The 23,458-nt window shown below is 37.7% G+C and overlaps 1 protein-coding gene across 2 annotated transcripts; it reads right to left on the bottom strand.

The window, feature by feature from the left end:
* Positions 1 to 30: 30 nt before the first annotated feature.
* PI4K2B (phosphatidylinositol 4-kinase type 2 beta) lies at positions 31 to 21,932 on the bottom strand. Of its 2 annotated transcripts, none has more exons than XM_086611388.1 (10): positions 21,641 to 21,932; positions 17,324 to 17,496; positions 11,902 to 12,102; positions 11,261 to 11,392; positions 9,957 to 10,110; positions 8,441 to 8,508; positions 7,840 to 7,939; positions 5,127 to 5,260; positions 3,999 to 4,058; positions 31 to 1,507 (listed from the first exon to the last, which is right to left on the bottom strand). In XM_086611388.1, the coding sequence occupies exons 1-10, from the start codon at positions 21,930 to 21,932 to the stop codon at positions 1,334 to 1,336; spliced, it is 1,488 nt and encodes a 495-aa protein (XP_086467514.1). In that variant the 3' UTR covers positions 31 to 1,333. The 2 variants fall into 2 exon arrangements, with proteins under 2 accessions (XP_086467514.1, XP_086467515.1); XM_086611389.1 differs by having other exon boundaries at positions 17,324 to 17,472; positions 21,644 to 21,932.
* Between the last annotated feature and the right edge of the window lie 1,526 nt (positions 21,933 to 23,458).

The following is a 23,458-nucleotide window of genomic DNA, read 5'->3' as shown; positions in this document are numbered from 1 at the left end:
TGATTAACTAACACTTACATCCACTCAAAATGATACAAAATACAAGCATTTTATTTTTTTTTTTCTGAGTTCAACAGTATTGCTTAGGATTACAAAATACAGCAATGTCTGAAATACTGAGAGTTTCATAAAAGCAGCAATTTTTCTCCCACTCCCAGTCTTAACAGCCCAGAAAATCACTAAATAATAATATTTACCATGTTACATAAGCCACAGATCTAGGAACATGACCATTAAGTCTTAGACCACGCAACTTAAACATAAATGCAAACGGCAACTGGCAGATGAGCATGACACTGCTAAGGGCATGACAGTAAGTCTCTGTGCTCTACCTATTACACTTGTCTTTTTTATTTTTTCCAGTCAAAAAATAACAGTGTGTTTGGATAGAAATTTAAAAGGCAAGCCGTGTTTGTGACGAACACATCAGTGCTGCTGTCGTTAACAGTGCCGAACCACTTTGGTGCCTACTGATGAACACGTTTATAGACGTATGGCAAAACGAACCTGTAACAACATGGTGCGACTCTTTCACTGTGCTGGATCTATAAAGAAATATCACAATTTTCCATACATGTGCTTAAACACACAAGTCCTAAAAGCTACAGGTGAAATTTCAACCTCTGAAACGCACACTCAGTTCTTTTTGTCACAGCAGGAACTATGTGCACTTACTCAGGTTGAAATTTTGCTGTAATTAAACTATTTAACTACTTTTGGTCCCCATGTGCAAAATCGTACTTGGAGCATTTTTTTTCCTCTCTCTCTCACTGGTTTGTCAAGGACAGATTGATTTATTGGTTTAATTTATTTTTTAGTGCATGACTTTTCAAGTAACTAGCCTATGAAAAATCTATAAACAGCCTAAAACATCAGGAAGAAATTCCAATGAAAAGCATTTTCAAAATCAAAGACAACATTCTGAGCTTATTTTTCAAAGATCATATAAAAAGAAATCGATAGTGTATAGGTTCTCACATTTATATTAAACAAAAAGAATTCCTGTTGTATTCAAAAGTAGTTTCTCAGCATACACAAACCATGTATCTTCCCTTATCCAGAATATTATTTGGAATACATTAATTTAGGCTATAAAAATACAATATGGACAAGTTTTTCTCATTCCCTGACATAAGAATTCACAATTTTGAGACAAAAATTGTAAACTTTTATTACATTCAAAATACATTTCTTAAGTCTTTAGAATTTAAGTTCTGAGGTGTCGGCAGTCAGAGCTCTTGGTATACAGCAGAAGTACATTATTGTAGGGCCTTTACACAGAAACAGCTTTCTGAAGTTAAGAGAAACTTACTCTTCCCATGTATTTTTGTTGCTACCAGGAGGAAAAGAAAGGCTTCCTGCTGTGAAAGGTCTGCGTGAACGCGTTACTCAGGTGAACAATTCGGCCCTGACTTCCAGTGCTACTTCGCTCCACAATCACACGTGGCATCTGAACAAGCTGAATGGGACTTTTTTCATCCTTTAATGCCTGAGTAAGGTTTAGTATCTGAAAGATTAGAAGTAGGCAAGGTGAGGGCACACAAAGAAAACTGTGGCTAACAGGCTTGCAAATTTAGATGCCACACTTACATCAATTCTGTAGAGGACTGTGCTGTCAAATTATTTTTTAAAAGATACTCCATTGCAAGTAGAAATATTTTATGTATTTGGTAACATTACGACATCCCACTGCTACCTGACTACCTTTCTATTCTTTTCTCGAATATTTCATGCAATCCTCTCCAAGTTTTTGGAAAATGTTAAGAGACAAAAATCTGAGAGCATTTTAAATTTAGCACATCTCTTAAGAGCACTGCACCTTTAATGAAAAAAACCTGCAAGAAAGCAATCAACATGTTTTTAACATAGGATCTACCAGGAGTTTACCTACAAGTTATTTTCATATCAGAAAATATGAAGCCATATTATTAACCCATATCAAAACCAGTGTTAAGATCCAAATTCAGCCCTAAGCTCCCAGGATTCTGTTACCTTCTTTCCAAAACTCCAGTGCTCATAACTGCTCTGATAATTTATGCCATGTTCAGTGCTACCCTGCTGAAAACTGATGCAAGTATTCAATTGAGTTGTAGTGACACACTGGCACTACCCTTAATACCAAGCCTGTTTTTCTTCTGCACAATGCCCCTTTCTTCCCCATGTGACTTGCTGATCCTCTGTTCATTCTGCACTTTCCTGGCTGAAGAGACCCGACAGATAAAGTCCATTGCATGGTTTACTGCAACTTGGCTCTTCCGGCAACTCCATCCGACATTTACATTTTCTAAGTTCTAAGGCAATCCTTTGTAGATCTGTGTTACTTTGTTGCTTATTCTCTATATGCTTGAGAGAACTATTTATCTTGGGTTCGAAACCCTTCTCAATATTCCCCCCCCCCTCCCCCCTTCATAAAAATATGCTTCTAACTACTTTTGATACCTTAGATTTAAAGATCTTGCCCCTGACAGGCAAGATATAGTTCTCTTCAGCCTCCTTATCTTTGTCAACTAGATCCTTCATTTTCTAATTCTTAAAGTTTTCATTTTTAAGGAAGTATTTAGAGATGTTTTGGCTATCCTCCAAATTAATCTTAAATGAATGAATCCATTATCACGTGATCTAGTTATCCAACTCTTTTATAATATCTTTGTAATACTTTGGTTTTACACTAAGAGCAAGTCTAAAGTCAGTGCTTAAAGGCATCATTTGCTGATGTATTTCCAATCACATTCCAGAGTAACTCATTATCTGCATTTCTTCCCTAAATCCACGCCTGAAAACCTGACATCTCCTCCAGTGAAACACATTTCTGTATAGCTAGAGAGATATTTAAAAAAAAAACCCACAACATCTCTGCTGAAATCCACCTAATCCACCTTAGGGAAAAGGTGCAAAGAAAGGGTCCAGATGCAGCCGTTATGGTGGGAAATTAATTTAGACAATCTTACCTAGATCTCTCTCAATGATATACATCAGGTTTTTTCCTTAAGCGTTTCGTTAAGTAACAGATTCCCTGTAGCAAATTGTCTCATCACAAAAAAGCTACTCAACACAGTTTAAGATGTATGAGTACTTCAGAAGTGACCTCCCAGTGACTGCACAAACTTCCCAGAAAAGTTATTTCAGAACTAACTCCTATAACGCGATTTAGTAAGTAAGGTGCACTGGCTTCTAGCCACCACAACTAGTGTTAACTGGGATTATGTTTGACTAAGCAGAGCTGCAGTCTTGTGCAAGGTACTTTTTGATATAGGAAACTCTTCAGAGAAAGGTCAGATTTAAGCCACTCTAGGAAACGTGTCTGGCTTTTACATTTTCACAAATCACTGTTTTATGCCTACAATGAACTAAATAATTTGTTCTTAGCTAAAGCTTGTTTTCCAGTATATTGCTCTAGTCTTAAGTTTTAAAACATCAAGAATATAGTAAAACTTTTCTCTCTTGTTTCGGTGTTAAAAAAAACAACAATTATCATCAAATTTCTAGGCTGAAAATGGCCGGATTGGTTCCAAGTATGGTTCTGACATTTGCTAGGATGAAGGAATTTTATTACCTAATATTACTTTCTTGTGAGAGGTATTTCAATGATCAAGATAACACTCCAAATTAAAGTCTAATTTATTTAAATAACAGAACAAAATTACCCACCAAATTTTCCATTTAAGTTTATGACTCTTCTCCAGTGTTTCATTTTTAAAATACCCTCTAAGAACACATAGATATTAAGTCCTCCCCTATTCCCCATAAAACAAGTAAAACCCAAGTATATTATTTAATAAAATCTTCTGTAAAATAAAAAAATCTGTATACACTTTCTACTGTCTCATATATATGCAAGTAAGAACAAACTCTAGAAAGAAATTTAGTCTTCTCAGATGAAAATACCTTCAAGTGTCTTTCAATCCAATAGGAATCAGGTTGTGCAGATCTAAGAAAAACAGCTAAGAAGTGATGACAAATTAAATACATTTAAAAAAAAAGTAAAAAAATAGTCTTACCTGCCCCCTCATAACCGACATTTGGTTTTCAAAAGTAGCCTTGTCAAATCCTTTATCAGTCTTTATTAAAGAAAACAAATTGTTATTATAGGGAATTACATACATATATATAATGCAAATTCATCAGTTTCATAACACAGTCGTATTTACCAACATTATAACAGTTTGTGGAAGCTTAAATAGTCCTAGCGAGACCCACAAAAAGGTCTATTTATTGCAGCAAGTTTACATACATGAAAACAAAGGATGTTCCACGTCATCAGAGTAACATACATCAGTGGATACCACTTTAGGGCCTTGGTACCATCACATGGTACACTTGGCTTAATACTATCACGTAAAGTTACACCGCCCTGACTCTCACTTTTACTCTGGCAGAAGAATTCCTCCTCCTTCAGATTTATCAAGTACTTCAACTTCCACTGGGTTTAACAGACAACCCGGAGCCATCTTGAGTACAACTGAGTCAAAAACGCAAATATGGCAAACACGTTTCAGGATCTAGTTTTGACATTACAGCTGCATTTTCACTAAAAGTTTAAAATTTCCACTTCTTTCCATCCTGACCATTTGGATTATTTCCCGTGAACATCTGACACTATTGTTTACTGAATGTTTTAGAGAAGGACACTCCTTCATATGTCAATATTGTAGGCCAGCTTCAGTATCTTTAAAATAAGTTTGTCTTATTTTAAACATGGTCAAGATTTCAGCATTAACTCCACACGCTATATGTATGTAAAATTAAGTATATGAAAGGTACTTTAGGTTACATTAAATACATTATCTCCTCAGGTTGCTACAGTTTATATACACCACACAGGTACGTTAAATGGAGTTTTTAGACAGATTTGTGCTATAAAAGTTAACTAGCTTTAATAGATTATGTGAAACATATATGAAAGGTAGTTGTGTTTTCAAATGAACTGATTATTATCAATTAGCCACACTAGTGACAGTTTCATCTTAATTATATAAACCCTTTCTATGACGCTAGTGTTAAAGCTGAAATAGCACAGTATCATGACATACAAAAGCTAAATTCATAAAAAGAAAAATAATCTAACTGTTCCATTACAGGTATTAGCTATTTCAGTAACGCTGAATTCAAAGAAGCACTCAATTCACCTTAAATAGTTCATAAAGATCTTCACAAAGATCCTGTACGAAGTTCATATCAGAAATGCGAGGAAGAACTAAGTCTCTAGTCTCCTGAGAGAAAGGAACTTTTGCTTGAGACAGCCAAGCCCAGTGAAAGGGATCTAATGTTGAAAAACAGGACGTTTACTGATTAACAACAGGCAAAAATAAATTCTCAAGTGCTGACCGCTGACACAGTACTCTGCTGCCTACCAATAACACATCATTTTTCACATTGTTACCCCATAAACCTCTTTTGGCTACAGTTACAAAACCAGCTTTACAGGTACTTAGCCTTTTTTTCCAAACAGTGAAAATACATTTTAAGTAATAAATATTTAGTTTAAGCAATAAGTAAAAAAGGTATATAAATGAAATGCTGTAAGCAACAATAGAGGCCTTCTCCTAGTTTGGTAATGCAGTTTCCTTAGGAGTAAAATAACAGCTGCAATCAAATAGAAATCTTTCAGATGTTTGACTCATACTGAAGAACAAAAGAAATTAAGTAGATACTATTTTTAATAAATTTTTTAGTTTATTAAAATGCTTTCTTCTAAGCATGCCGAGAAAAATTCTTAACTTTTCCCATAATTGGTATTAAACAGCTTTTTCAAGAGCTATTGTAAGAGTAATTAATATTACCGGATGTTAAACAAGACACCAAACAGTATCAGCTGCAGGAACCCAGCAACATCACCAGTAGCAGGCCACCCACTGAACTTCCTAACACTGCTCACAGCCCTTTGAGTCTGATAGTCCAGCCAGTTTTCCACCCACCTCAGTCTGTTCGCATCTCACATTTGACTACAAGAATACTATGAGAGATCATGCAGAAAGCCTTGCAAAAGTCAAGGAAAATCAGTATTCTCTGTCCTCCCCTCATCTACAGAACCAGTCATCTTGTCATTAAAAGTTGTCCAGTCAGTCAAACACAGTTGGTCCCTGGTAAATCCATGCTGGTTTCATCATCACCTTCTAGTTCTTCATGTGCTTGAACATGGCTTCCTGGAATACTCATTCCACAATCTTCATGGGGACTGAGGTTAGGCTGGCTACTCCATTGTTCCTCATACCCTGCATCTTGCCTTTCTTTAAGATGGACACGATACTTACCTTCTTCTAGTCATCAGCAACCTCCCACATTACTACAGTCTTTCAAGAGTGATGAGAAAACAGCTTCACAATGACATCAGCCAGTTCCCACTGTGTTTCCAACGCATGGCAGCTGCTACTATGCACTTCCGTATGTCCATTTTGCTTAAGTGATCTCTTTCTTCTGCTTTGAGTAATGACTCATTCCCAGAGGCTCTGCTTATGAGCTCTGAGACTTAAGAGCCTAAGAGGAAATCTTACAAGTGAAAACTGAGGCAAAGTCAGCATTGAGTATCTTGTTCTTTCTTATGCCTTCTGTCTTTAGATCCTTGCTGCACTATTCTTCAGTCCCACTCTCACTTCTAATTTACTTAAGCCTTTCTCGTTGCCCTTCACATCCTCTGCTAGCTTTACTCCAGATGAACTTTGACTTTCCAGACTCCATTCTTGCACTTTCGGACAAAGTCTCTATTTTTCCAAGGGAGTTTCTACACCCATTTTTTTAATGTATGTGCTTTTTTTGTCCCAGTTCCATCAGGAGTTCCCTGTTTATCCATACTGGACCAACTTCCTGCCTTTTGGATAAGCTATTCTCTGGCTTTAAGGAGGTTATCATTGACGATCGGCCAGCTCTAGTCATCAAGAAAACATGCTCTACCCCTTAAGGGCCCACAATTTTAAACAATGTTATGTTACAAGTTTACCTTTACATAATTGTCACACACTTGTCCAACTGCAAAAGAATTCTAAAGGACCATCCAAGTTTATTATTTTTGATGTTGAAGTAAAAGATGGTATAAAGTAAGCAATAATTGCAACGTCTCTAGAACAGCTGCAGAAGTGACTGTAGCCCAGAGATATGTAGGACAGTAACTACTGAGTATCAAAGATACACAGAGACTATACAGGGCTCTGGGTGGGGTAATTAACTAGCCTTTTGACAGTAAAACTAGCCCACGCTTAACTGCCATAATTACCTGATCAGCTAATAGTCCACGGAAATAATTGTAAACCCTGTTAGTCACTTCCCTCTAAACTGTAAGTAGTCAGAGACGTGGTCAGAAGCAATCCAGCTTTACCAGTAACAGCAATTTTCAGTCTACTCGAAAATGCTAACTAAAGACTAACTTCTACAAAGCAAGCTAAAGCTGAGGACAAGTAAAAATAAGACATAACGTCTACTTGTTCACCTACAACAGTACGCTTTGTTTCGAAATACAAATTTGGCCATTAGAGAGAACTTACACATCCTTGCACTCAAGTAATTTTCTACCATGGTTTTCAAGAAAATGCACGAGAGACGTGTTGCTGATCTTTTCACCAATTCCACCATCAGCTTACGTGGAATAGTATGTTTATGAATATCTATATATCAATATTGTTTAAAGGTATAAGGGTAAAAAATATGAAAACAGACCATTGCATTGCCATTGCAAAAATTGCATTTGTTGCTAACTTTCTGAAGAAGAGCACGTTATTTAAAAATTCAATATATAACTACAGTGATGATTTTTTAGTTTCCTACTACAACCCAAATAAAAAAAAAAAATAAAAATGTATTTAGAAGTTACTTTCCCAAAAGAAGATGACTGAAGAAAACAATACTTACATGCCCTCCACTCATCAGGATGCTTAAAAGGAAATGCTAAACCATTGTCAATTGCAGCAATTTTAATAGCAGATTCTTTAGCTGTAGTCCACTGGCTATCCTATGGAAGGAATATTTCAAAAATAAGTTATTTCTATGTGCTCACAAAAACTGTGAAACATAAAAAATACTAAATAATATACTTTTTAGCTTCACTGCTTAAAGCCAGCTTTAACAATATAAAGGAGTATTCAAATCAACTCTAGCACATGTAATTCTTACTCTACCACCATTAAAAAGGAGCTCTTCCCCCAAACACAAGATAAGCAGAGCATGCAAACAGCTGAAAAAAAATGTTTGAGCAACAGTGGGCAGTTTTATTATTATCATAGCCCAAGGTAGTAAAGAAAATAAAAAACAACAATAAAAATAACTTCTAGCACTGTTCTATCCAGGCTAGTCTAATCCAAACGGTTTTCCCATCTATTTCACCTAGAATAATTTACAGTTATATTTCTTGAGACCACACACCAAGATTAAAGCCATGCATGTAATACCCTGCAAGAGCAAGTCAAAACTAAACACTTTAAAGAACATAAGTTTCGGAGCACAATTTTCTTACCTGATCTGACAGATCAAGTCCATCGTCTTGTTTTTCATACCTGACTAACCAGTTATCGTTACCTCTGTCTTTAAAGAGGAAAACACATGTCACGACATCTCACTTACAAATAAATCATCGTCACAGTTATACACAATGACTAATATTGTAAACTGAGAATTTACCAAATGAGTCAGGCAAAACTGTTCAAAAAGTTTTTTCCCCATCACAATACGTGTGGTTTGGCTTTACTGAGATGTTTGAGGCAACTGATTTACTGGAAAGATCAAAAATTTACCAAAGTGTTCTTCGGAATGTATTACTGCTTTAGTTTCCCCAACTGCCTGAATATACAGCAAAATATCACAAAACCTAACAGAAACTATTGTCATCTGTTTTACACAGAAAGATTGGCTGTAGTGTGCACTTTTCCTGGGGAAAAGACTGTCAGCAGCAGCAGCCACAATGACTTAATTTTTAAGCTTGTTTTAATGCAGACGGGAAGAGGCAGAGGCCCTCCAAAATCATGGATAGTTTGACTTTAGACTATATGGAGAAAACACTCTTCAAAAACAGAGGCAGGGGTCAAAACTGAAGAGCCTTTCAGGATCTGAAAACATCTGAACCATTCAGACAAAACTGAGATATTGAAGGCTTTGACAAAGTCTTCCAGATTGAGGATGATTACATGGATTTGTAGTTCCATCATCTTAAGGTGCTCCCTTAAGTTTAATTCAACGTTCATCAGAAAATTTTTCATGTTCTGTAATGATTAGATATATTAGATGAAGTTAAAATCATCCACGTAATGAGGCTTTGAATTTGAGTATTTTCTTTGCAATTTTAAGAACATCACAGGACACAATAATCGCTCAGAAACACTGGGATCTATTCAATAAAGCTGACAGGCCACAGCAGCAGCTAGAAAGCATTATGCTCGTATGAAACTTTATTCTTTTAGTTTGCTTCTAAAAAGTCACAGGTTAGAGTGACTTATTGCCAGCTGTATTGCTCTCTAATAAGTGAATTAAAGAAAAGGAAAATGAACTAGAGCTGGCATGTCTGAAGAAGAGTAAAGATGCCCACTTCTGACAAAGGAGCAAAGGAAGTATATTAAATATACAACTGCCTTTGGATTCTTGAGGAAATAAGTCACCTACATAGTCAATAGAAGAATCCCAGCTTCTGAGTGAAAGACACGAATGCAGGAGAACTAAGAGAGAAACATCACAGCTGTACTTCAGTGCCTAGTCACAACGAACATGAACTATTTTGCACTGATGCAGAACTGTGCTGTTATCAGCTCCAGCTTAGCATAAAAGGAATGGTAGCCATGGCTCTTCTTATGGTTCCTTAAACCCCACCCTCCTTTAACCTAAGTAAATTTTTTAAAGTCTAAAATGCAACATTCTGGCCTTCAATTGTGAAAAAAGCATCTGAAATGCATTAAAAGCCTTCATAAGCAGATTTCACCCAGCATTCCTCACCATTTCTGCTTCACAAAAGTAGATAGATACCAAAAGACACCAACAAATACCTGTATTTCTGATTACATAATCCAAGATAACCAATCTTTCAAACTGTGACTGAAATTCTTTCCTTGTGTTCTCAGGTAAAGGATCAGTTTCAAACTTCCTGAGCCAGTAGTCAGCTTCCTTATATCCTTCAACAAACAGCTGGAAGGAGCCAACCTGAAAGATTAAGAAACTTAATTTGGAAAACGCACTTGAGTAGGTCACATAAATAATTTTTAACATGAACTTCTTTCTTACTCAGTATTATGAGCAGTATTTGAAACAAAGAGAAAGAAGTAACATGTATTCTCTTTTTCATTGGAAACACTTGGTTCAATAGTTCCTAGGAAATTCACCAAGAATTACAAAGAAAAATCTTCCTCTCTGAAAAGCTTGTAGATTTCATTGATAAGAAAGCAGCATTAACATTTTTTCAAGACAGACACTTTTTGCATGATAATTGCTGAAATACATTTCCCTAAAGAGTCTAAGGAAGAAAACTACAGATGGCATAGGCTTCACAGGCGTGGGCAACAGGAAAGCTGCTCAAGATTAAAACTCAAAAGAGGGCTTACATTCAAGAAGTAAAGGGCAGATAGTTGCACGCATGCAGAGACATGGATAAACACATAGCATATGGAATAACCATGCTGATATACGCCATGCAAGGTTGTGTCGCATGAATCAAAGTTGCTGGGAACTGTCACAAGCGGATTACCCAAACTGCACATAACCCGTGTTTTACAAGTTTAGGAGTAGAACACTGTGGTAATATTTGGGGGATACAATAAGGCTCATTAGGCAAGAAAGGTGTGAGGTTTCAGTCAGTGGACTACTGCACACAAGATGAAAGGAAGGTAGGATGAACAATAAAAACAAGATAAAAGAATGAAATAAACAATACAAGAAAAAAAGTAAATATTTAGGAAAAATGAAAGAACTAAATTTCAGAGAAGCAGCAATTAGACAATATAAAAATATGACACTGAAGGGAAATGTAATAAACAGTCAAGAAAAAGAAAAAAGAATGGTGAGAGATGTACAGTATTTTTAACATGTTACTCCTCCAGCAGAAAGCTAGACTGCAAACTGATACAAGTGGCGATATTATTAAAGCAGTTAAAATGAAGAAATGATGTAACAGAGTGGATAGATTTTGTGTAGAAACAGTCATATTTATCAAACTTGAGTCATTCAGAGATAGTTTTTTTAACAAGCAATAAGGCTTTTCTTCTACTGTTGAAGTTAGCTATAAATATGCTTTTTTTTTCAACAAAGTTTTGTGTAAGAATCAGGAAATGCACAAATTACTTATTTTTCATCTTACCTTAGGAGGTAGTCCAATTCGATTGAATTTTTTAGCAACTTTTGGCACTTTCTCTAAAGCATATTTTTTTCCTCTTGACTTTGCACGATCTATTGCACTGTAATTAAAGGTCTCACTGACAAGCCAGACAACCTTAAAATATGAAATTTAAAAACACAGCTCAGAATTCCTTATTATTTCAACTACGAATTTACAGCAAATTTTATGCTTAGTTGTCAAAAAAGCAAAAAGGAAGCATCAGATATTTCCAACAAAAAATTTTATATGAAAAGGTGAATATGTGCTATTTTACATATCTCAAATAGAAATGTGGTAAAAGACTTAAGTGGGAACCTTTACATGCTGCTTTTTGCAATTCTGATGCATCTCACCAAAACATGAGGCACAAAAGTGTCAGAAAATGCTAGAAACTGAAGTGGTTCCAAAGAAGAGATTCACTTCAGATTGCAAATATCTCCTTAAAAAAAACAACCCTGCAGTCACTTTCTACACCAAACCACTGTGCCAGTGGACTTGCAGTAGTTTATAAATTACTTTTCCATGAGAGACATGGATGTCTCCACAACTACAGTCCAGAGAATGACAAATCTGTCACTAAATATTTTTTTTGCATTTAATAATTTCTGTATTTTAACTTTTACCTTAGTTTTAGGTACAACTCCTAGCCCCAGCTTGTCATCCACAAGATAGGCACCAGCTTCAGAGAGGTATCCCTGATTCGGAACGAGGCAGCCTCTGCCAAAGCAGCAAGGACAACAAACTTTGTGAAAATATTTGGTCCATTTTGGATTTAGATGTCCATAAGGCTCTTCAGATTTTGGTTTGAACACTCCAATAATTTTCTAGGATAAATAATATAAGATTAAAGTATGAATGCTTTGAGTTGCAAAAGATCAAAATTATTTTGAAAATCAGTTATTTGAAAGTATTGGTTAGACACTATACGTTGCATTTTCCAGTTGCTCTTTTTAGATGACGAAATAATAAATTTATATGGAATACTGTTTTGTTAGTTTTATCAAGAAATGCTTGCCTAAAAGTAGTACAAATTCAAAGGAAGCTCTTCATAAGAGAAAAATCAAAACCAGCTAACATTTACTAGTGTTTTGGTTTGTTTGTTTGTTTTTTAAAAAAGGAGGGTTTAAAAGTAGTTTTAAAAATCATTTTTAACCCACTAAATAACTTATTGACAAGATATTTCAGACAGAGACATAATGGTTCCAGGAAAGTGACAAACATACGGAATGCTAATAATCAAATGTTACCTTCTGTCTTTTACACCTATTTTATTTTTTGCTTTAAGTTAGAACTGATGAAAACATTCTTCACTTTGCAATTCCAAAGAGTGGTGTCATTCACCGTTGCTGTAGATTCCTCAACTCGAGTCTGACAATGGCTCACACAGCCGCCATTTACACTAGACACATGTCATAAAGCTTAAAATTGCTCAAGAGTACTGTGTCCAATTTGGGACACTATGCTTCAAGAACGGTGTTAACAAACTGGAGAAAGTTGAAAAAACAATGAGAATAAGCACAATGTGAATAATGAAAGACTATGAACAGGGATTGCTCAGCCTACGAGAAAACGGGGCACAATGAACTATGTAATAGGTTGCTATACAGAAAAAAGGAAAATACATTTACTGTTAATGAGCCAAGAAACGATAGCCTTAAATCCCAGGAGATAAGTTGCAAAGAAAAAACACTTTTGAACCTTAAGAGTGGCTCAAGACTGGAACAGACTGCCAGGTTGTGGAGTCTTCAAAACAGGATGTCACTAACGACAGGTTCGATAGACATTCATCAGGTATCATGTTCAGGTGATCCAGCTCCACAACACAGGTATTAAGTAGATGATTTCTCAAGGTGCCTCCTACACGTGATTCTATATTTGTCAACCTCAAACCACTAGATTGTTACCACACTAAAATATATAACCTTCCAATTGCCTGTGATAAACTTCAACCTAGTGCATAAAGTCCACGTAATTACTCTTTTCCAGCTCAGGTAAAATGCTGTATCTTCGTTCCTTCTCACAGGACTACGGTAAGTAAATCAAATTCTTAGCTAGTAAGTATTTAAGAACAGCTGTTTAAGAAGCATTTTCACATGTCAGTACTTTTCTAAATCCTTATCAAAAAAAGTGAATCTCTCAATAAGCTAAACACTGCCTGTTGTTGCCCCAACGCTCACAGCTGATTTACACGCTTAAGTCACGAACGCGTTTGCTGGCAGTCAGAAACCAGCACTCTGCTTCCGGAACTGCCGATTCAACCAGGTTAGGGAGAGGACCTGAACAGCTGTTCTAGCTTCTAGAGAATTTTCACCCACTCTGTCCAAGACAATCTAGCTAGTCCAAGATTGTTCAAAACAAGCTAACTAAGGAGAATTTACTTCATTCAGTTTGCAAACAGATTACTCAAGACACCAGGCATTAGTAGCATCATCTGCCTTGTCTATCTGTTTAGATTCATTCCCATCAACTACCAGGAGAATTAAGTTAAAAAATACACTATTTGCATTCATCTTACAAAATAACTTTCCTTTGTTTCCAGGGGCAGGAAACAAATTGACAAAAACTCTCTTGTTTTTGGCATGCTATTATCTGTGATTCTAAGGTTACATTCAAAATCATAAACAAGTTCTATGCAGCTGCACAGATACAATTCAATCTAGACCTACACAAAAGATTATGCTTACAATAAATATTTTATGCAACATGAAAGGCTGAGATGTTCTAGGAACATTTTTTTTTTCAACACAACACTTTGGAAACTGAATTTACTTGGTACACTATTTTAGTCAAAATTCTAATGTCAGGTTTAGAATTGTTAAAAAGTTATTTAATTTCTTCCTATTAAGTCACAGGTATCTATCTGCTAAAAACAAAGCTAGCAGCTTTCCATTTCCCAGAAAAGTAGTGGTATATTTGATAGTATATGCCAAGCCATTAATTACCTCTTTTCTGAATCACTCTCTGGATAATACTTCCTATAAACTCCTCATTTTTAAAAGTAGCTTAGCTCATTCCATTACTTGCCTGACTGAACTGTGCTACGCTATCAAATCTAGATACAGTTTTCAAGGTTTCAGTAAAGTTAGAACCTTGCTAAATTTTGCAGAGCCACTGCTGTTGAGGACCAGAGCAGAACCAGAAAGCTCACTATGTAGACAACCTACCATGGCCAGCCTTAAGTTTGCAAGTCAAAATTAATTTCTAGACTGACTCCATTGGCATTATCAATCAGCCAATAGAAAAACTGTCAAAAACATATTGCAGAACAGTTTGTAACAGCCACAATGTCTTTTACTTTATTGGTTACACAATGGATAACAAACGCAGAAACAGTCAACGCTTCAGCAACGGTGCTGCTTAAGTACTGAACTGCTTCATATCCGTGTACAGCTATGCCACTAAACACAAAAAGCCAATCATTTTCCTTAGGCAATTTTAGTTTTATCTTTCCGGTACACCCGAATCAGCGAATAAGATGAACAAATGGAAACAGGTTATTTTACTTGTAACTTGTATTAGTGTGGGTAAACACTTCAGAAACTGACCAGTAAGAAGGCTTAGCACATCTTTAATAAGCTCTTTCCCAGCACAAGGAAGAGGAGATTACTCAAGAAGAATAGTAGGAGAACGCAAGTCACAAAACTGGTCTGAAGTAGAATGATGCAATACTCTGTCAAACAGCATGTGAAATCCATTCTACAAATGGGAGGTGCACTATTGACAAAGTGAAGTTTTATCAGACCTTTAATACGGATAACAAATTTAGTCAAGCTCTAAATTAGGTGTAAAGACTAAAAGCAAAATCGAAAGTCAGCTAAGAACTCAATATCACAATTCTCACAGTCTCATGTTGGCAAATACTTTCATACTTTGAAATGAAATTTTTCTGGCCCACAAAAAAAAAAACCACAACTGTTTTTTTAGTATTCATTTCTCTCAAATACTTACATTCAAATCAATGACCTACTAGTCACTACTGGGAACTTAACTAGGAACAAAACCAACAACACTTCACTGCAAAGCAGAAGTAAAACCAACAAGAAAATCACCACGTAAGAAACAAGGAAATTAAGTGCTCCATCCAAAACACTATTAGTTACACAAACAACGTGTAAGTTCTCTCTCATTAGCCCCAGGGCACAATGAGTCTCTCAGGCATTTCCTAGTCACCAAAAAACAGCAACAGCAGTTGAGAAAGGCTTCAGACAAAACAGATTTGTACATATGGGAATCCAGAACAAGTATGATTTTTTTTTCTAGTAATTTGTCTAATAACTGACTTTCTAAGAACGAAAGTTCTCAATCGCATAGCATTAAGAAAGACTCCAAAAAAAATCCTTAACCAATTCCAAAGAATTCTTAACATAATACTGTAGAATGCTCTTTAGACACATCATGCATTGCATTTTTGAAAAAGTATTGATTTAAACCAGTAATTGGTTACTTAGATTTTTTCCTATTGCATATTAAATACGACAATAAATTCTAATTTAAAACACCTCTTTAAAAACAGTATAAAGTTTGAATAAGTAAATATAAGCATACAACCTGAAAACCTGCAAGGAACTGAACTATTCAAGTAGGGAAGCGACCCGAAGTTTAAAAAGTCTGCTGAAACTTTGAACAGGTTTTCATTTTAACAGCATTGTATGCAACAGTAAGAATCCCACAAAGCAATTAAGAGAAAGAATTCTTTTCTTCCCAACCTACTTTGGCTCTCCTCCACCAGAATGAAGGGGGTCATTCCTAAAAAACGTACCTGGAACACCAGAGAATGAACTGCAACGTGCAGTTCTTGGAAGATTTTGAAGGGTCAGTTCTGCCACTTTCCATCTTAGGAATAATCCACAAATTCATATATTTATTTGTATTAAGTCAATTAACTATCCAAAAAAATCACTCATTCAACCATCACCAGAAAAGTGGCATTAAACCAAACATCTAGAAAACTAAGTGGTAAAACAGGAACACGTTCTGTAATGACCAACAATATGAATAAAAGCTAAACAAAAAAAAAAAACCTCTACACCTTCCTAAACAAATGGGAAATTACTATTTTGGGGATGCAGGGAAGAACAACAATCTGAGTATGTTGTGAAAACCTAGGCACTTGAAGTGTTACAACTTCCACGCCCAACACAACTGGGATCTTCAGGATTAACGAATATCTACATCTACCTAAGTTCAGAAGGCTGTTGATTGACAGACAGATAAATTCTGATATGACAGATTAACAAAGGTGTGGGGGTTGCAAGTCTTCTTTTCTGGAACAGGTCAGTAAGCAGACAAAGTATTTCTGATTTAAAGAAAACAATCTGAAAGTATGTCCGAAACATCATTTTCTCTTCGTAAATAATGTTAGACAAATGCTACTTTTCAAGCAAGCTATTCAGATAACTGTTACTTTTCTGTCTCAGAGTAACCTTAGGACACCTCTGATGACTGCTATTCAAGGTACCATTTACCACTAAGGGAGGGGAAACCGAATCTTCAAGTTAAGATTCAGCAAACAAGTACAAGTAAAAAGGTAGATGAATTTATATCACTCTTCTTGCCCATCTACCGATCTTATAGGAAGAAGGAGACATGACCTAAATAAAAGACTATCTAAAAAGAAAAGAAATAAAAACTTAGGAGGCTTGGCTAAAGAAACCTAAACAGTACCCAAATCAGAAGCTCGGTTATGTCGAAAATCAATTAAAACACACAAAGAACAAAAGGTTAGCTTCTGCACAAAGGAATCCCTGAATTGTTTTCAGATGTTAAAGAGGCCCTTTTATTTTCTCCATATTTCTTTGGTGCAGATCATTCAAAACATGGTAAAACTACAACAGAGAAATAATAGTTACTTTGGCTTAGCTTATGCTGCAAGACACAATTAGAAATCTAAACATTACTTGTGTTGATTTTTCCAACATAGATTTTGGCATATCATAAATTATTAAACAACTTATTTAAACTAATTTCCATTTAAATAGAATTTTTAAATTTCCATTTTAAACGCGTTGCTGATAAGTGTCTCTGACTTTGCAGTAACATGCCTACCCCTTTTGGATCCTTGGCAAAGTAACTCCCACTGGATCCTTGAGAGATTCTTTCCGGAAAAACTCCACACTCTATAGCTTGCTCTGCTCTCAAAATAACTTCTGCAAAGTCTGGATCATCTAAAAATATATTCATATCAGTAGTATGTCCTGAAAAATAAGAAAACAAGCAATCTTAAGTGTAATTTTTTACTACAAATTAACATAAGTAAATACACTGAAAAGCTAACAGCCTTCCCTGCTAATGTCCATTCAACAGCAGGCCAAAAAATCTGGTCCATTGAAGCAGCACAAGTTTTCCCACTGATTTACCCATGCCTAATCAACTGTTTGTTTAAAGTAAATCAGCTGAATCTGCAGCAACTAATTTGAGACTACCACTGCAAAGCGTTTATACTTTTCAAAGATTTTTTTTGTTTACATAAGGAAACGTATAAGTAAAAAATCCCTTCAAATCAAACCTGTAGGAAAAAAAAATGCTGCCATTCTTAAGGTTTCTCTGTCTTTTTGCAGAGAAAGCTACCTGAAAGTAAACTATCCATTACTCACTATTAGAATGGAATCATACCATTCATTTAACAGCTTGGCTATCATATTTGTTATCTGCTAAGCCACAACCAAGTTATTCACAAAACAATGTTACGCGTAGCACTGACCAGTGGCACCAATATCTCAGCGAAGTACTGCATGTCATCACCATTCCAACAGTAAAACATATCAATTACTTGTAGTATTTCTTTGCACACTGACCAAAAGACCCGCTCTATGTAGGCATTTATGCAAACTCTATGCAAACATTCAGAAAGATAACTAGAAAAGAAGTTGCCAGGATTTACTACATCTATTGCTCTCTCACTTTTTCAAACGATTTCTCTGTAAGCTTCAAAACTGTGGATTTCTGTACCTTACTTTCAAGGCTAGGATTATTCCACATGCTGAGGGCATTTTAATTGGTCTGCACGTTAGAGCTCATTTCTGCATTAAGAAACAGCTACATTATTCTTTCTGAAACATTTACAGATAAAGTCACCTTGTTCCCATTTCAGCACTTGAAGAAATGTAAAGAGTTTGTGGATAGCCAAATAACAAATCAATAATAAAAATCACTCCATGTTTTGGAACATCTTTTTGTAGCACAGGACATTCTTTGAAGTTTTCTACAACGTTACCACTTGCTTGCATGAACCACTCAGAAATAACAACATGGCTTCCAAACAAAAACAATTAAAAAGCATTAAACACATGAAAACCTTAGTATAAGTTGGCAAATAATAACAGCTCATTCTTGAGGATCAGCAACTACAGCAAATCAGATCAGAATCTGTTAGACTACTTGACCAATATGTCTGAATAAACTAGTTTAATTTTAAGGCTTTTACTGAGACTGTCAGGGACAATCAATAAATTGAATTACATAGAGTCAGCCACCGAGAGAGGGGAAAAGAGTCTGAAGATTTCCCTGTCACAAAGTACCTAAGCGAGTTAGGGAAACCAAAAAACCCCACCCACAATACACTTATTTTTATGGAAAAAGCCACTTTGAATCATTCATTCTTATTCCATACTCAAGTCTCAAATATCTCTATATGAGAAATATCACATCACACAGCTGAGCTCAACTACTACATGTTTTTGTCAGTGAAAGCAAAACTAAGGTTGCGCATTATACTGTTACCAAACCAAATACAACTCCATATTAAGTTGCTCTGCACGTTTGTCTTCCAGATGGAGAGGATCTACAGGTGAACTTTCTGTCACAGGGATTGAAGTTGCCTATGCAGAAGACAACTTTCTCAGAGTTAGTTTTTAATTTCTGTGCATTCATTCCAGAATCTAAAACCATAAGAAGTCTCACTGTCTTGAGGAAATTCTTCAACTATGTCTTTTCTAACAGAAAATATAACTGCAGGAAAAAATATATTCAAATAAAAATCAAATTAAATGCAAATGAACAAATAGCATTATGCTGTATGCTCTAAGAAGAGAAAAATAATTTTTGAAACTTCTGATTTGTTCATTATTGCTACTATGCTACTAGAAAGCCTTCTGCTACCACAGTGATTGGGCCGTACAGAAACATACAGGCTGAAAACAGGGAAACTGGCAGTTTTAAGAAGTTTCCTTTCAGTTTATCAACACTCTCCATATGAATATAAGCCATTTGAATCGAAGCTAGTATTTGCTGAAGGTGGCAGGGTTTTCCGAGTTGGTTTCCCCTTCAAAAAATATTTTCATCAAGTTTCCCACTATGAAAGCATGTTATGGTCACAACTTACTCCCAGTACAGTCTCTAAACTTACAATTATAACTAATCAAGCTTTTTTCCTGCAACTACTCTTGAAAACTACTCTTCTCATTAAACTCCTACTCAGGAGACCAGGTCTTACACAGACACACTACCATGCTCAATAACTTTTTTCAAATTAATTTGGACAAGGTCTAAGGCTGTGAAGCTGCTATACTTGAATGATGAGGACACACCAAAGAAGACATGAATGTTATAATCCATGTATACATCCCAACCTGTTCCTCCTTCAAGTTAACATGACATAAGCTAAACTAATACACTTTGCAAGAGTAACACGTATGAACTCCTTCAGTACTAAACCAGCTTTATACTACCTTAATATTGTCATAATTAAAGATAGTCCCTTCAACCAAATCCATCTTTTTCTATATAGAGTCCCATATTCTGACCATAATTCCATCGTGAAAACACTCCCCATATTGCCGTAACATGTGTGAATAACATCCGTTGCATGTTTGTTCCACTTGACACATGAAATGATCCTGTACCTTCAGGTGTTAGACATACAGAAAAGGAAAGAAGAACAAGAGATGAGACGCTGCGATCAATCGCAGTTCTGAGACTTCCTTACCATACTCTTGGGGCAGATCTCAAGTACCACTCTGCATTCACCGTTTTAATTGCCCTAGTAGTTCAAGACCCAGGGCTCTAGTCTTTACTCTGAAGCATTAACTACTATGTTTTGCTGGAATCGTTGTCTCATTAACCCATCTTAAGTCTTGAGGGAACAAGACAAGAGAACTCTAACGTTTTAAGGGCGTGTTTTGCATTACAGGTCTGGTCTACACTTGGGACCGTTGGTTGAAAGACGAGATTTTTTTTGTTGTTTCTTATGGTTAAACACAGTACATGAGCAAAAGCTCTCTTGGCTACTAAAAAAAAAAAATGTTACTAGCATAACTTCTTTTGCTCATATTGATGGGGGTTTCTTTTTTTTTTTTTAATACACTATTGTTGCAAAAGGAACAGTTTTCACCAGTGGCAAGAAATCCTACCATATAACTTAAAAAGCAAACACTATTAGAAATCCAAAGATTTCCATCAGCAAACCCTTCCTAGATGTACATCTATTTACCAAGGTGCACAGAATCAGAAAACTTGAAAAGTTTAAATAAAAAAAGTAAGCAAAAATATTGTGTCGTTTATCATCTTGCCTGTACGTTTAGAATTAGATAATGGCCATGCTTATGCATCTTTTCAAATTCATAATTAAGTTCTTGTACTTCTGAATTTTCTCATCACATTTCTTTCTCTCTTCAGGACTGGATTTCAAAACACAGAAAACATAATTTTTTATGAAAACTAAAAATACGACAGAGTCCACATCTAAAACTCTTAATACATGCGATGGTACAAAGAAGTGAACAGATGATTAGAACAAATAACAGAAACAGTAAAATTTCTTTACAGGACGAACAGATGGGGGTAACAAGCAAGTAATTGCTGGAATAGGCGAAACAAATAGAAAACTTGACAGAGTTGGCAAAGCGTTCAGGAAGCAGCGGCCAGTCCCACCACAGAACACAATAGTCTGTAAAACATGCAAAGCCAGAAGTTTGGTTTTTTTTAAAAAACCCAAAGAAACAAACAAAGCAAAGCCCAACGAAACAGAAGACACAGAACAAGGAGAAGTAACAGTGGAGACACTCATGAAGATGTAAACGAGTTCGTTCGGCCCTGCACGTAAAGATAAAGCATTCGAATTTCGAGTCATTCACTTTCCCTTCACAGACTATTAGTCAGCAAGCCTGTATGCCGAGCAAGGGCCACGCACCTCTCCCCCTCGCTGAAGTTACGCCTTCCGATAAGAGCTCGTAACAAGCTCCCCGTGAGACAGGGACACTTCAGGGAGGAACCTGGCACAGCGCACCGAGCGTACTTTAGTCCCTAACAGGTATTTTCCAGCCCCGTCTCCCCCGAAGACACCGGGCAGCCCTCCCCCGGCAAGGCCGCGCTGTCCCGAGCCGCCCTGGCGCACCCCGCGCAGCGAGACCCTCCGCGAGAGGCGGCGGCCGCGGGCCGTACCTGCGGCGCGGTGCTCCTTGTCCCAGGCGGCGCCCACCCGGCGGCCGCGGCCGGTGACGGACGCCCGCAGGAGAGGCTCGTCCTCTCCATCCCCCTCGGGCCCCGAGTCCTCCTCGCCGTCCTCCTCCTCGAGCCCCAGCTCCCCACACAGCCTCACAGCCCCGCCGGGGGCGGCTTTCACCGCCGGCGGACCCCGCCAGGGCGGCCCTCCCTGAGGCGCCGGCTCCGCGAGGAGCAGCAGCCGCTCATCGAGCTCCTCAGCGCCCGGCTCCGCCATGGGCGGCCGGGGGCTGGGCGCGGAGGGAGGAGCCGCCGGGCAGGCTCAGGCCCCGGCCCCGGCGCCGCAGCCCATGGCGCTCTCGGCCGGCACCGCCAGCGCCGCGGCCGCCGCTCCTGCCACGCCCCGCGCATGCGCGCGGCACCGGCACTCCCCGCCCCCGCCACCTGCCTTAAAGGGGCCTCGCGCAAATATCTGCCAACCAGCCGCTGCGTGCGAGCGGCCGTCGGCACCGGGACGAGGAGCGGGCGGTACGGGCTCCAGAGCCTTCTCCGAGGCAGCCACCAGGCATGGGGCTGGGACATCAACCTGCAGAGAACCCGTGCCTCGCGGCAAAATCGCACTCGGGGAATCAGCGGGTTGGCAGGATGACGGTGCTGTAGCAGGTCCGCCGCGGGCAGGGAAAAGCTGCTGGGGCAGCGCCAGGCGCTGCGGCCCACGGGTGCTAGTCTGCGGGTGGTTTAGGACAGGCTAAGAGCGGCACGATCCGCTCAGCGTTCCTCTGGGAAATCACAGCCACAGGCCTCCATACCGGCGTTATTTTCACTGCCTGTCGTTTACCGAAAACACCCCTGAAACTTGCTTTGTTTCTACATCTGAAACAGGCTTGTCTTCTGGCCACCCCTCCCCACCGGCCACCTGCTCTCCCGCCCCGCACTGTAAAACACGCTGTTCTACACCATCACGGTAACTTCCAAAAGGACGCCTGGAAACAATGTAAGCGAACACAATATTAATATATTGTCCCTGTTTCCATGTTCCAACAACCATCCTTGTGTTACTAACTGGAAGAAAGAGAACACAACTATAACCCCAACACACCAAATCAGACTTCGACACAGACACCTTCTCCCACACTTCCCTACAAAAGAGGGGTTTTCCTCAGTGCTGTGCTCAAAGGTTTTGGTGAAACATAGGAGAAAGACAGACGCGTGAAGTACTTGTATAGAACTGGGATTCTGGATTATACTGGAAGCAAATCAGTTCTCAGCTAAAACAGTAATTGTGCATATTTATTAGTCCTTATTCTCACAATTATTCACTATATAAGGATTCATTCTGTACATTACCTGGACCACAGCAAGAGAATTGCTTTGCTTGGTTACAGACAAAATAAACCCTTACTGAAACACTTGACTTGTGTTTGTTTTGTTTCGGGTTACCTGTCCACCAGCGGACTTTGGAACTAAGTTGAGCACCATTTACTTGTGTAACTATTAATATCTGTAACATTTGATAAAATCTGTTCACATTTGCGTTTCTGATTCCATTGCTTTCTATTAAAAGTGAATGTATGCAGTCAGCTGTGACTCCAGACGAACAGCCATTTTACGCCTAGTAAACAAACAGATGAAGGTTACAGCAACTGGAGGTAATTTTCTGTACAGAAGATTATACCAATGTTAATTCCCGTGTGAAGTGAACAAAAAGATCAAATCAAAATGGGAGAAGTTTGACATTTTGCCCAGCAGACCATTAAGGGAGCCCACATCTCCCTATAGCTACATTAGTTACGAATGAGTCGT

The sequence above is a fragment of the Tauraco erythrolophus genome, chromosome 5, assembly GCF_009769465.1.
Source record: "Tauraco erythrolophus isolate bTauEry1 chromosome 5, bTauEry1.pri, whole genome shotgun sequence".
Taxonomy (NCBI): Eukaryota; Metazoa; Chordata; class Aves; order Musophagiformes; family Musophagidae; genus Tauraco; species Tauraco erythrolophus.
This window is presented reverse-complemented; position numbering and strand designations above follow the sequence as displayed.